At 42.2% G+C, this 13,748-nt stretch overlaps 1 protein-coding gene across 4 annotated transcripts in view; it reads right to left on the bottom strand.

Moving 5' to 3' along the window:
- pax6 (paired box 6) overlaps positions 1–13,748 on the bottom strand; it is a 115,235-nt gene that overhangs the window by 25,485 nt on the left and 76,002 nt on the right. For all 4 annotated transcript variants that reach the window (XM_022250642.2, XM_022250640.2, XM_022250644.2 and 1 more), the window contains 2 exons: positions 11,318–11,664; positions 1,053–1,245 (listed from right to left, as the gene is read on the bottom strand). In XM_022250642.2, the coding sequence (XP_022106334.1) occupies positions 1,053–1,245; positions 11,318–11,664 (540 nt within the window). The remainder of the gene's footprint in view (positions 1–1,052; positions 1,246–11,317; positions 11,665–13,748) is intronic.

Genomic DNA, 13,748 nt, shown 5'->3' with positions numbered 1-13,748 from the left:
AAAAACGTGCAAGCAAGACAGAAAAGTCCCTAAAACCCTCCGAAAAATCCACAGTAGTACAGCAAGGGGAAATGGCGCGCGATTATTTCGCAAATCGCCACGCTAGATTAGACAAACTCGCGCGCGCAGCATTCCACGGATTTTCCACTCTTAGTTATATGCCCTCTCTCTGTCTTTTTTTCTTATTCTAGGAGAATCGGCCGGAGAGACGACCGCTGTTATTTGCGAGTAAGATGAAAACTTGGATCACAGATTCTGCGATTCATTGGGGAATTGGTTGCCGAGTCGTTGCTGCCTGGCAAGGTAATGTCTGATTGACGCAAAAGCCGAGTTGTTTCGTGCCATAATAATGAAATGGCGTACTTTCTTTAAGTCTTCGATTTGATGAGAGTCCACGCTTCTCTGCCGCGTGTGTAATTTTTCCCCAGTTTGGATCGTGGAAGATGTGTGTTTATTCCACCCCACTGGCTCCGGGTAATCATGTGCAGTTGCCGAACGACCGTATAAAACAATATAAGGGGTAAATTGGGAGGGGGCAGAAAACGAGGCTATGAGATGGTGAGATGATGAAGTGTGTATGGACAGGAGTAATATAGATGGAGGGACAAACGGACGGATCAAAAAAGACTTGGATGATATAACTAATGACTCAAATAAAATGTGGCATGCTGAACTTGCGCATTTCATAGTCTATTTGTTGGAGATAAATATAAAAAATGCTAAAGCATTTTGCCATGACATGTGGTCGATCTTTTGGATGAGTGATTGTTTACTAAACACACAGGAATAGTCTGTGCAACTGCAGGGGATATCATGATGGCTGTTAATTAAATAAAGACAACATTTCACGTTTGGGGATTTAGCCACCATATACAGTTGGTATCTAATTAACCCTAACCCTCCTCAATCCTTCACCTGTTGGAGGACTGAGGAGTGTTAGGGTTAAAGTGTAAATTTCCAAATCATTCCAAAATTATACAACAAATACATCAATAATTTCCCGCCTTCGTAAACATCGACATGTTCCGTATTACATTATGATCTCGACCAACCTTCTTTCTTGCAGCTGCTTTCAACCTCGTGCACGTGGTTCATGTGTTGGCCCGGCATGGCGGCGTTAGGAGAGTACCACGTGCCTGGACGGGGCCACTGGCCGTTGAGCATGCGTAGTTTATCAAACATGGCGTCATGACCCATATTCTTCTCGGCTGCAAGACTGCGTAGTACTCTGTTGATGGAGGAGACCTGGTGAAGAGAGTTAAGAACATTAAAAGGTGGTGAAGTTCTGTGCCAATTGTCAAAGCAACAAAAAGGTGGAGGTATAAAATAGATCTTGCGTTTAGGCTTTATCTTTTTGGGAGTCGTTCAAGTAGTGCTAGGAATATGGGTCGAAAATGTGATTAAGCAAGGAGGCTGTACGTGGTAAGATGATGTGTTGGTTACTAATCATCGTTTCCTCCTCTGGTGTGAACAGGTTGCCCGGGCAACACCTTCACATCTTCAGAGCCAAAAACTGTCAGAATTTGTCATCAGTTTTGGATGAACTGCACGGTATGGAGATTTCCCGCCTTAAATCCCGTGGCTGGCAGTTAAATTCTCGTCGCTAAAATGAGCTGCAAGCCCACAGCGGAAGATGTCTTGGCAACACCTGCAGCTCTGCATTAATTGGCAAGAATTCTGCAAAGAATGAACGCTTTATACACCTCGTCCAAAACCCTTATACACCTCGTCCAAAACCCAAAGGGATAACGTGTCACCTTGTTTCCACACATTACTATCTATTACTTAGCCTGTCAGGCAATTAGAATTATGGTTATTAGTCCCAGCTACGTCAACTGGTGTTATTCAGCTTCATCCATTGGTCCCGCTTTCCACCAAGTTCCGAAGACTATCCAGGAAAACCGTGGTTAAAGTTATCAAGTTTTCTCGCCTTTTCATGGTTGAAACTGTATACAATCACGATAAACAACAACCCATGTCTTGGTGCCAGGCGAATAATTGAAAATGAGCAACCAAAGATTGTAGAAATCTTACAAATTGCTGGTGACAGTATTTGACCAAAATGTTTTAGTCTTGTTACAGATCTTCATTGGGACCCAGGTCCCCCCTAAGACATTCATCTTTTGTCTTTGTGCTAACGACCAACCGTAGTTTGTCAACCTGTGTTTTGTTAACCAATAGCCAAATGGATGTCCTGCAAATGTGACAAAGCACAGGAAAGGTCTTCCTGCTTTTTCGCCTCCAGGGGGCGCGATACAGACTCATCTTCGTCCCAGTTAAAAAAATCCAATGGCAGACGTTAGGAGAAGCAAATATCGCTCAAGGGCAGTTTATATCAAACACAAGGAAGCCCAGGTTAGCGGCCGTCTTTTGTGGAAACATAAAAAGGGAACCTGAAAATAATTGTCACCCACAAAGAGGTTTGACCGCCCTTACTAGTAGCAACGGCCCAACAATTTCAAGGGGAGCAAGTCTTAAGGTTTGCCGGGAGATATGTTATTAATTGCTGGCAGAGTTGGTAGTGATCATTATCTCCACCTGACCATAAAAGACACCAAGATGTGCCAGCTACAGGTCGTCTTCAAATTGATGCATCCCACGGTGTGCTTACGGCACATCGACTATTGTTTTGATATCCAACGAGGAAAGATCTAAGCGATCGCATCGGCCCTTCATTAGGGGGGTATCAAGCCCAATTGCTGCCCTCAAGGTTTGGCGCGGCACACGCTTTAATTTCTCACCGCTAGCTGTTCGGCTGGGTATTTGGTTTTGTCCGCGCGACTACCCGTAGCGTAATTAAACATCGTTGATTCACAAACACGCATAATTTGTGTATAAACAAAAGGAGAGCTCCTACCATGAAGTAGCACACAGCTGTGAAATACAGACATGCGGTCTAGAATTCTTGTATTCTTGGAATACACGACACAAATTTTTTTTCTCCTATAACCAGCAATATCTTGCACAATTAACCTTTTCACGGGAGCAAACATATTCAGTTCCTGTCTTCCGGGCACATGAAAATATCCATATCAAGTAGATCTGTGGTAGACTGAATGAAGTACTAGGTTATAACTTCCAAGAATACCCATCGCTGACAGTTTTAATTAGAGCCGACTCCTTTTCCTGGAAAAATACACTGCAATTGGAAATGAGATTTGCCATAAAGTATTCCATTGCAATTTTGAATCTTTATTTTTGTTCATTTGCGAGAATGTTCCAACCTGATCTGATTTGTTTTACAATACACACATCCATTGAAATCCAAGAGCTGAAAAAATGAAAGCAAGCATTATGATCAGTCAAAAAGAAACTGAGCTTCCTTTTAGCAGCATATGGATGACAGAAAGAAATCCTGATTTAGAAATATGTTCAGGACATTTAAGCAATATAACTGTAGAAAGATTAATACAATTTAAGCAGTCTATGTTATAAGAAAACAAAAGTCAAAACTTGTAATTTCAAAAGCCCAAATATAAGTGCTTTGTGATATTGCAATACAATCCATGGAACTGGAGAGTTCTGTATTTACACACGACAGACTTGGACCGAGGTTGACTCTGGATGTGTTTGGTAGTAATAGGCATCCTCATTTACATAATATGCTGATTATTCTTTATATGGACATTACGTCATTAATAGTCGTCTGTTTAGACAAGCAATCGGACCAGAAGCGGGGGAGAAATAAATTAGACGACGGACAGATGGAAAACAGCGGGAGAACTATCACCACATTGAAAAACCGTGATGAAAATAACTCTAATGAAAAGGAAAGAGAAGGGGGAAAGTATCGACACAGAAAAAAAAAATCGTCAATATTTGAGGAGAAAAAGTGCAGGCAGCATACGTCGTGCGACACAGGAGGGAGGAATGAACAGGGTGAACCCCCCTACTGTGACTGGCGAATCGAGCGAGGACGGAAGGCCAAGGTTAGGCAGGGCTATGGCTCCGGGAGACGGTATTGTCCATAGCAGATATTCGCAGGAGGAAACTACGCTAGCTTCGGGGAGAGACTGCAAATTTGGCGCGGAAACAACCAGTGGGAACAAAAGAGGCAGCTTGACAAACTACTGTGGTTCAGGACCAAGTCTAACATTTTCAATCCTAAGTAATGGCTTGGAAATTATGAATCTGTTAACGACAACAGAAATTCAACTTCCAAATTACAACTATATATTGGAGATACAAACTTACGACATGTGATGAGTTTTCCAAAGAATTCCGATTGTTTTGCCGCATGCGCTTAGTTAATTAAGCCAAAAAACATTACTTTCAAATGAGGAAAAAAGTTGCTTCATTTGGTTCGACCTTGAGGAGAAACGACAACGTGATCAACATTTGGGACGCCCATCCACTTCAGGGTAGATGTTTTAATTTTTTTTTCAATTTCAAATGCACAAAAATACGAGTCAAAATCATAAAATTGGTTTTAAAATATCATCACTTTGGTTTTAATGTTCGAATGTTTCACTGGCGGGCAAAATGAGCTATTCCCGTGAGCATGGTGGACTGAGAGAATTCAATGTGTCCCGAAGGACAGTGGGAGTTAAGATTCTCCCAGCACTGCGATGCAAGCTAAGGAAATTAAAACCATGCAATATGGTTTGGCATGGCAAGCTCCGTGGAAAATCAATATCATTATTCAGCAGAAGAGGCGAACGCAACAATGGTTGAATCAACAATAATTACGATTATGACAACACGAATCATCATTTGGGAAACGGGTATCAATTTTTTGTAGTTGGCCTCAAAGATAGAACTGTACAAATTAGCAAATTTCCATGAAAAGGTGTAGGAAATATTTCCAGTTTTGACTCGAATAAGTAGATTTGTAGTCATTCAAACCATGTCCGATGTCTGTATTATAATATGAGCTGCTTTCGACTTACATAAAAGGGAGATTGCATATCCGTAATACCAGTATCGATTGAAAAGACAGAGAGAGGAGACAATGCGATAATTGTGAGTTTAACCTCGACGTTGTAGAGCAGTGATGCCACCGTATATAAATTACGGCTACCGCCCGCCAGCCAGACTATTAAAATGAAAACATGTTGAACCGAGTTTTCGCTTAGTTTCACCCGGCGCGTGAGCTCGTGAAATGCGATGGATTTTTCTCTCTGTCGTCGTGACAGCGGGGAGTTATAGCGCGAGTGGCCGTGGGAGCGAAGGCCGGTACAGGCGGTCAGTTGGAAGCCGTACGACTCGCTGTTGATTCCGGAGTGGCTTGGTGAAACGAATCAAAGGAATCCAGCAGCCTGGTGGACACAGAAGGCGGTCAATTCAAGTTTATTCCCGGTCAATATGGCATGGAAAACGCCAACAATTTAAGATAAACGGACTCTGCTTCATTGATTGCATAAACGTGATATTGAACTCTCGTTGAGGAAGGTTGAAAGAGAATGATCTCAGGTTCGAAAACGTTGTAACCGATGTTTGTTTACAAAATCAAATTGTTAAATATGATTGTGTTCACTTTACAAAAGAAGAAATATTTCAGTCTGTTGAAATTAACTTTTTTAACTGAAAAGATACAGAATTCAGCTTTCAATTTCGCCATAACTTTTGAAGGGTTGACCATGTAAGACTAATTCGGAAAAAAGTTCAACTTCTTAGCCAACTTCAAACACAAATTCCTAACACATTAGGCCACATTGCAAACCTCCGTTTGAATTAGTTGAGGTAAAATCACGCCAACTAGGTACAGATTTTGTCAGCTTCAACTCGAATAATAAAAGTACTGGAATCGAACTGTGCCGAATTTGCGCAGTTTTTCACAAGGACTTTGCACACGAATCAGTCACAACTCGATATCATCAATGATTGAAATTGAATTTGTATGATTATGTTATAGCGTTACGGAAAGAGGTGAATTGAACTCGACTTCGGTAACTACACTATTCCAAATGAAAATGGTTTCAAAAGTGAGAAATAGAAAGTGAACCATCAAAGGAAAAAAATGAAGGACAGGCTATAAATGGTAGGATTAGCGAATCCCTAGAAAACAGCTGAAATATTCAGTAATCGCATATCACGGTCCACATGGCTCGATGCCTTGAGGGTGCGAGCAGTTCCACATACCGGGGTAGTCCCGCGCAGTACGCCCGCTGAACAAGGCCGTGGTACGCTCAGAGGTGACGGGGCGACTTGGGTGTTCGGCTTGGCCGCAACCACGCGAAAACTCATCCAATGTTGCCATAGTTCGAATTCAGGCAGGCGGATATTTAGACCCAATTCCCGATGAACTCTAAAACCCAAGGTTTAACTAACCATCCAAAAGGGAAAAAACCCACAATGAATTCATATGCACTCGTGTTGCAGCAAGGCCCTTGACTGTTATAGTGATAAGACAATTCTTCGAAAGCTAACACAACTTGATTAAAAAAGGAGATGGGTGTAAACAATCTGACAACCGATTCCAGAATTCCACCTACTGGTCCAGCTACATCCGTTCTTAGAAAGAAAATTTTGTGTCTAAGAACTTGACTGATATAACTTGCACAAAAGCTCGAAACCTGGTTGGCCTATCCAACACACACGCGCGGGCTGTACATGTCTGAAGGAACTCGCTGTGGCTAGAAGTCACAAACGTCTACGGGGAGTGGTTGTAGCCGTTAGCCTGTGACTTCTAAAGGTTCACGTGTTATTTATAGCCGTAGCCGCAACTTCCAGACATAGCCTGGTTGATATCAAGATCGCTGTAAGATCGCACTCGCGGCTCCGTCTTATTCTAGCCGCATAGCGCCCTTACAACTTGCCCAAAGCGTGTCTCAAGACTAGTGGACAAATGCGCGCGCAACAGAGACGTGCGCGTACTACCACCTATTTAAAGAAATAAGATCTTGATTAAATAAAGTTTCGATTAAGTAAAAACTCCCGTTATCTGTACACTGTACAGCGTAAAGTCACGATTCATTCACACATTAAATACTGCCTAGCATTAAATGAGAAAAAAAAACCAGGAGAAAAGTGGAAAGGCCTATCATCGTCGCCGAGACTTGTGATCGGGTAAGTTTTGATAAGATAATATAGGTAAGATTATGAATTGAAAAAGGAAAAACAGCAGAGGGATGTAACAAAGAAAAGGGGAAGGGGAAATAAAGAACTGAAACTCGACGTTTACACTCTTCGTCTCAAAACTGACCAATCTGATATTCAAAATTGGATGTAGTGGAAAGGCGTCGATTTTTTCAACACAGAGTGAACTTTGTCAATAAGGAATTTTGATTACAGTCACAATTTCCAAGCTTCACGCTCGTAAAGATTTACGGCTCTGTGTTGATTTCTTGTGTTGTTTCAGCAAAGTTCTGAAGGTCGGAAGATAGTACAATGCCTCAATGAGTAACACAGCCCCTTTATTAAATTGTCTATATATAGTGAGTCGATTCGGCCTCGCACTTTTCACCAGCATCAAAAACACTTCAGTCCCTTTACCTCCAAATTAAAACTTGTCAAACCGCGGGAAACCTTCATTTTTATGATGATTTTGAGGAAGAGGAAAATAAGACAGACCTCAAGAGCATCCAGGAGGGTATTCTGAGCGGCGCTGCTTGAATGTCTTAGCCGGGGGGCACAGAGCGTTTAGCTCCGCCTACCATTCGATCGCAACCAAATTTTGGCGCAAATTTTGTCACGCGAGTAGGTCATTACTACCTGATAGTTCACACTATTCCATTTTTCCTTCTCGAAAGCCAGTTCTCCATTTTCCTGTTCTTGCGTAGTTTTACAAGGCGGTGTTGAGCATAAGCAAATCCAAATGGATTTTCTTGCCGATAGAAGTCCGTATTTTAAACGGCCATTACAAAATCACGGTCAAAATATCTGCACAGCAAGTTTTTAAAACACACGCACATTTGTCTTGTGTCTTTCTTCTTTATGTTAATTTTTTTAACATACTCCACTATGAACGCAAAAACTGCATGGATCTGTACGAACAGCTTAAACACGGCCAAATGCCAAGCACCGAGGCATTCATGATAACTATATACAATGATCGACAGTAGCCTAATGGGTGTGTCTACAATGCTGCAATACCGCCCTCATTTGACCATCCATTTCACGTTGTATTCTGTTGTTTTCCTATGCTTATCAAAAACATAATTTTGTGTTTAAAGCAGTGTTAATGAGTACGTTGTCACCCAATCCTCTTTTCTTAATCAGGGTCTATTTTCTATTGAAACACAATTCTAAGAAAGACCATTTTAATCGATGCAATTTAATTCTAACGATGTCTTCTTTTCCTTATTCTCGAGGTACGGAAAAATAAAGAGGTGGAGTTAGAAAAAGGAAAAAATTGAAAAACAAAGAAAATTCTACTAATTTCATAATGATGCCATTTTTCTTCACACTAAATCCGAGCTCGGTGGGTCTTAGCACAGACGGCCCAGGTTTGGTGCTGGCTGGGTTCGATGTTTACCGTCTTCTCAAACTGAGAAATACGGGGCAGGGTTTTTAAAAAGATTACCAAAAAGGGCAGCTTGGGGGTGAGGCGCAGGCTGGCCAGCGGTCGATTGGGCAAAGTTAATGGAATTGGCCAGGCGAACTAATATTGAGCCGCAATAACCTTGAGCTGACGGGAGGGCCTGCAGGTATCAAAAAACGATAGAAGTTGAAGGTCGGTAGTAGGTATGAAATATTCAAGATAGAAGGAAAATAATGTATGGGGAAATTGAATAATAATACGAAGATCGGTTCGTATTGGAAAACTTTGCAGGACTATTGGACTAAGTATGTAAATTTGCCCCTGAACGAAGAATAAACAAAAGAGCTGAAAATAATTCTTCACAAGAGAGGGCTGTCGTTATGACTTGGTAGAAATACTTGTCTTAACAGAATGTGCATTGTGTTCCACGCTGAAATGTTCTGCGCTTACCTACCGATTGGTCAGCCAAACAAAGTCAGTATAAAACTATCGAACGTTTTAAATCTGACCTCGAACCTCAAAATTTACGACAGTAATTGGTGGCACATGCGCAATCAATTTATGCAAGGATTTGGTCCATCCCAGGTAAAGAAATGTAACAGCACGTACTGACGGGTTTTGAGACTGGCATTGAGTTGTATCATTTAGCAAAAATCCAAGTGACAAAATGTGAATTACACGAAAAGGTTTAAAACCAAATTTGCCATTTTCTGTAATTTTTCTGCAACTGAAACAGAGACCTGATCCAGCGGCCGTTTCAAAACGATCAGTGTAATGTTACAGCTGTCCTGAAGTTTGCGGACGTGTGCTTAATAACAGGAGCGCGTCTGTATTGATCAAGTTGGCAAGTTCGCTGGGTTGTGGTACTTTGAACTTCACCGCCTCATGGCAGCATCGCGACCAAACCGTCCAGTCGACCCGGCACACTCTGGCCATCTTGACGCAACAGACACGCCAAACGCTGCTTTCTTTTCAGAGCTTTCGGTGATGCGTGAGCCGCTCCGATTTTTGCAGTGAAAAGTTGCGTAACGAAATGTCTTTCACAGGTTCCATCGGCGCGTGAGTTTCGCGTTCTTATATTTTTCAGGGTGTTAAAATTCCAGAATTGAGATTTCCGTCACGTTTTCCCTAAGTGACGCGTGAAAGGGCGGTCTGTACCATGTCGGCATGTCAAAGACCTACAGGTTACATTTTTCTCAAACCATGTTTATGATGTCTGCACGTAGACCGTTTAATTCAGAGTTTATTTCGTTGTTAAATTTCAACAAAAGAGATTTTATGTCGAAACTCCAACAAACTTCTGGAACAATTAATATAATGAGTGTCTATGTGGAAGATGCTTGGCCGCGATTGCTTAGGTGAAAACAGTTTTCAAAAAAACATAGGGCCGATTTCTAACAGTGATATCTCGATAGGCGTGCAAATACACGAAACACATCCACTGGATGACGTCTTTGACACCGTTTCTTGTGAGTTCAGGTGCAGAGGTGGTGCACTATTGTCTAGGTGTGCGTCAAGGCGTCATATCTACAACTTAATAGGAACAGGCAGGTGCAAAGCTCGCTTACAATCCGGCCAATCATACACATCTTTTGATTTACAATAATTATAATACCATCCCACATCATCTTCTCATGCCAGAACAGCAGCTTTGTTTGGCCAATTCTAGTTACATGTATTGTGTGGATTTGGTAAGAGGCACAAAGTAGGCCTATCCATCGAGATATCTGCGCTGATTAAGGTTTGTTATTTTGGTCACTCATTTCCATCGAGTTATTTTAGAAACAGAATGCATGTTCGACCAAACATCAATACTAACTGCAGAAACGCAACGAGTTGGCGCAATAATAGGGTCCATGTAACGACTGCTTACAGTGGTTGTATGCTTCTCTCTGCGTGCTTCTCTCTGCGTGTATTCAAAGTAAGCACATTTTGTTCGGCGCTCGCAGAAAGAAAATTATTAAAATAAAACCTTAACGCAATCCCGTAATTTCGACTATTCATCCCCCCCTCAAAGAAAAACAACCACCGCGTGTTGCTACAACACCAGGTCGAAGCGAAGCTGGCACGTCCCTAGCCAACCTGGAGCCGGCTTTCCGCCGGCGTTACAAGCGGACAGGGGAAAAATAAACACGGCGGGTCTTTGTTCTCCGAGGACCGGGCCAGCCCTTGACCTCGGTCCACTGTACTATTGGGGAGAACAGCGAAGAAGGGAGAAGTACACATTGTTCTTCTCCAGAGTCGACGAGGAGGTGGCTCCTTTGCGTGTTTTTCCCCCACTTTCTTCCCTTTGAGGAGGGTACTACGCAGTTGGTTAAAAAAAAGTAGCTGGGTACTTTTGCCTGTGTTGCTGAGTTTTGTTCGTGCTGGGATGTTTGTTTTGTAGGGACCAGCATTATTCCACGAGTTGTTGGCGGTCGGTATCGGTGTTTTTATAAGGAATATTTTATATTGTCGTCGATGCAATACCGGTTTGGCCTTGGATGGAGATTGTCTGGGCGCTGCGGTCTTTTGTTGCGTTTCAAAACTGCAGCATTGATCAATAGCAGTTTCAAATGTAATCGTTTTTTTGGGGGGGGGAGTGAAAACTGGATTAGAAAAGAGCAAATTATGAGATTGTCGTTTTTAAACTGTCTTCATGGGCGAACACTTGGGCCGGGTTGACATGCAATGAAATACAAACCACTGAACTTTATTGAAGGACGGACGAGGAAAAAGAACATTCAAGAAGTAAACAAATGTTCCTGTTTCACAAACAAGGCACGATGTGGACCCCAATAAATGTCCTGTGTTGGCGGACTTTGGCTGGTACGTCACCACTGCCCTAGCCTTAACAAGCTTCTTCCATGGCGAGTTCTTCCCGCCCTTTTTGCTATCAACGGGTGCAATACTCACGCTTGGTATATTTTCCTGCGTGCAGACCTTCTCGGCTAACAGTCGGTCCCGAATCTCCCACGCAAAGATGGACGGACATTCCCTCTTGTAGTGGGCGACCCGGCTGACCACCAGCGGGGTAGCCACTCGCGGCTTGCTTCCCCCGATAGCACGGGGCCGAATGGATCCCGTCTCATAGTAACGGCCAAGGATCTTGGACACGCAGCCGTTCGAGACTTGGAGGATACGGGAGATATCACAGGGTCGAGCGCCGCTGTGGGCCAGCTCCACTATCTTCTGCCGCGTGGAATCCGGTAAAGGGCGACCGTTGACAAACATACCACCTAGCTGATTGATCCCACTGTGACCTGGATAAACATAAGATGAAAATGAGAAACTTCAGTGGACTTGGCACATATCTTAATGTTCCTAAATTCGTGCAGTTTGAAAACACTGTCATATAAACCGAACAGCCGATCAAGACCGCGAACTTTCATGGCAGTCATTATTTTCCGATGTTGCACAAACCGTCCCTAGATGAGCACAAACATTTACAGAAGATTAAGTTTAATATAACATTACCCTTGAATTCATTCCATATTTCTATCGCAATGGAATTATCCACATGGACTTTTGAATTGCACCAACCGTGGCAGTATACTAACGCGTAATGTTGCCGTACGCTACCGGTAACACTTCGCGTGATCGGGATTGGTAGATACACAAACCGGATCTCCGCACACATTGCAAAGCTGTTCTGTTGCAATTTTCTGGAGATGAAATCCTACTATGAATGTATCCTACTATAAATTTATATGATTTTTCTCATCTTCACCTTTAATAAAACATAAACCCAGTCTGTTTGTTTGTTTGTTTGTTTGCACTTCAATGTCTTCAAGAACCCGAATTCCAATAAGGAAACATTCCGAATTCGAAATTGCAATCTTATTAATGTTCCAAAATAGCGTGGAAAATGCAATGGGTATTTTCATGACAATTCTTTTCCTGTCAGTAAAGGTGTTGAGCTTGATCATTCTAAATGAAGGGTGCCAATAGCCAGACAATTTCTGATTTTCAGGAGGTAACTGGACAGCCGTAAATATGGGTTTCATTTCAAAAGTAGACACGTGACCAAATCGCACAATGTAACCAAGAAAATCACGAATACCAATGCTCCGTAGCAACAGATCATTCATGAAAGGATCAATATTCTATTGCTTTCAGTGGAAAAATACTGTAGCTTCTTTTATTTCTAGACAATACGATTCGTGTTTTCTATCAAATGCAAAGATATGACGTAATTGCAATTCGCTTCAATTGTTTTACCACTAATATTTTTTCCATTTATCTTTCCATTCTTGGCAAACAAGTGCGCATTATTCTACAAACCATAACATTTTGGAAATGTGGGAGGTACATGCATGTTGAGTGTTTTCAAACTTGACAATAGCCTAACCGTTTTAAAAAAAGATTGCAAGATTTTTCCACCGCTTTTTAAGTCAACAAGACTTTACAAAATCGTCTTGCGAGTGGACTGTTCGATTTGTCAGCAGAAATGGAACGGAAGATGTTCCAATCGCATCATACCATGGTGCCAATAGCATGGCTATATGGCTTTGGAGTTTTTATATGTTTCACTAAGAATCATGGGCAACAGTTATTTGACCCAGAAGTCAGGGTGTCAGAGGTCTAAGTCTTTGCCTTTGCGGACTGGCTCCCACCAGGACAGACGAGTCATGGATAAAGCGACCGGAAGGAATGGACCCGGGGAGGCGCTTTCCGTCATATCGGAGGGAAAACGAACACCAATCAGGTCCAATTGAGAGAATCCTTTCTACCATTTCTGTCTCTGGAGATCGACGTCTTAAGACAAAAAAAGCATCTAACATCGATCGATAGCCATTGATTTCCCTTGACCGAAGGAAACCGTTTCTCTGTAGATGCACTCAATGCTTCGTTATAGTAAGAGTCTGTAGATCCGTGCGGCTCCATACATGCTCTTTTCTTTCGTTCAAATTCAATATCTTCTATTTGTGTCTCGGTTCCAACTGCAGGAAAGCAAAGACAATAGACTGACCGATGGTCATTTGGCAATAGTAACTATCGGGATCGCCCGTGTGACCACCTTGAACATTTGCAAAATGGCTATGAAAGCAACAGTTACACAAAGGACGACAGATATGGTGACAAGGAGGCGGACACAGAGGACATGACAGGTTGGTAATGTTATGAAAAGGAAATAAAATGCTATGAAAATGTATCCTGGAATTATAAAATGAAAAATATTATTAGTGAAAACAACATGAGATGTTGAAGTTTGGAAAATCGAAAGCGTTGTTGCAGCAACAGCAGCCCCAAACTCATAACCCACTAAGAGAAGAATACCGCATGATCTTGTGTCATTCTGAAGTATGAAAAGGCGAAGAGCGAGTCATTCCTGCTCAATAATTAG

Source organism: Acanthaster planci, linkage group LG20 (genome assembly GCF_054643075.1).
Source record: "Acanthaster planci isolate LZ-2023a linkage group LG20, COTS_SCS, whole genome shotgun sequence".
NCBI classification, from domain to species: Eukaryota; Metazoa; Echinodermata; class Asteroidea; order Valvatida; family Acanthasteridae; genus Acanthaster; species Acanthaster planci.
The sequence above is the reverse complement of the archived record's forward strand: the minus strand, read 5'-3'. Positions and strand labels throughout refer to the sequence as shown.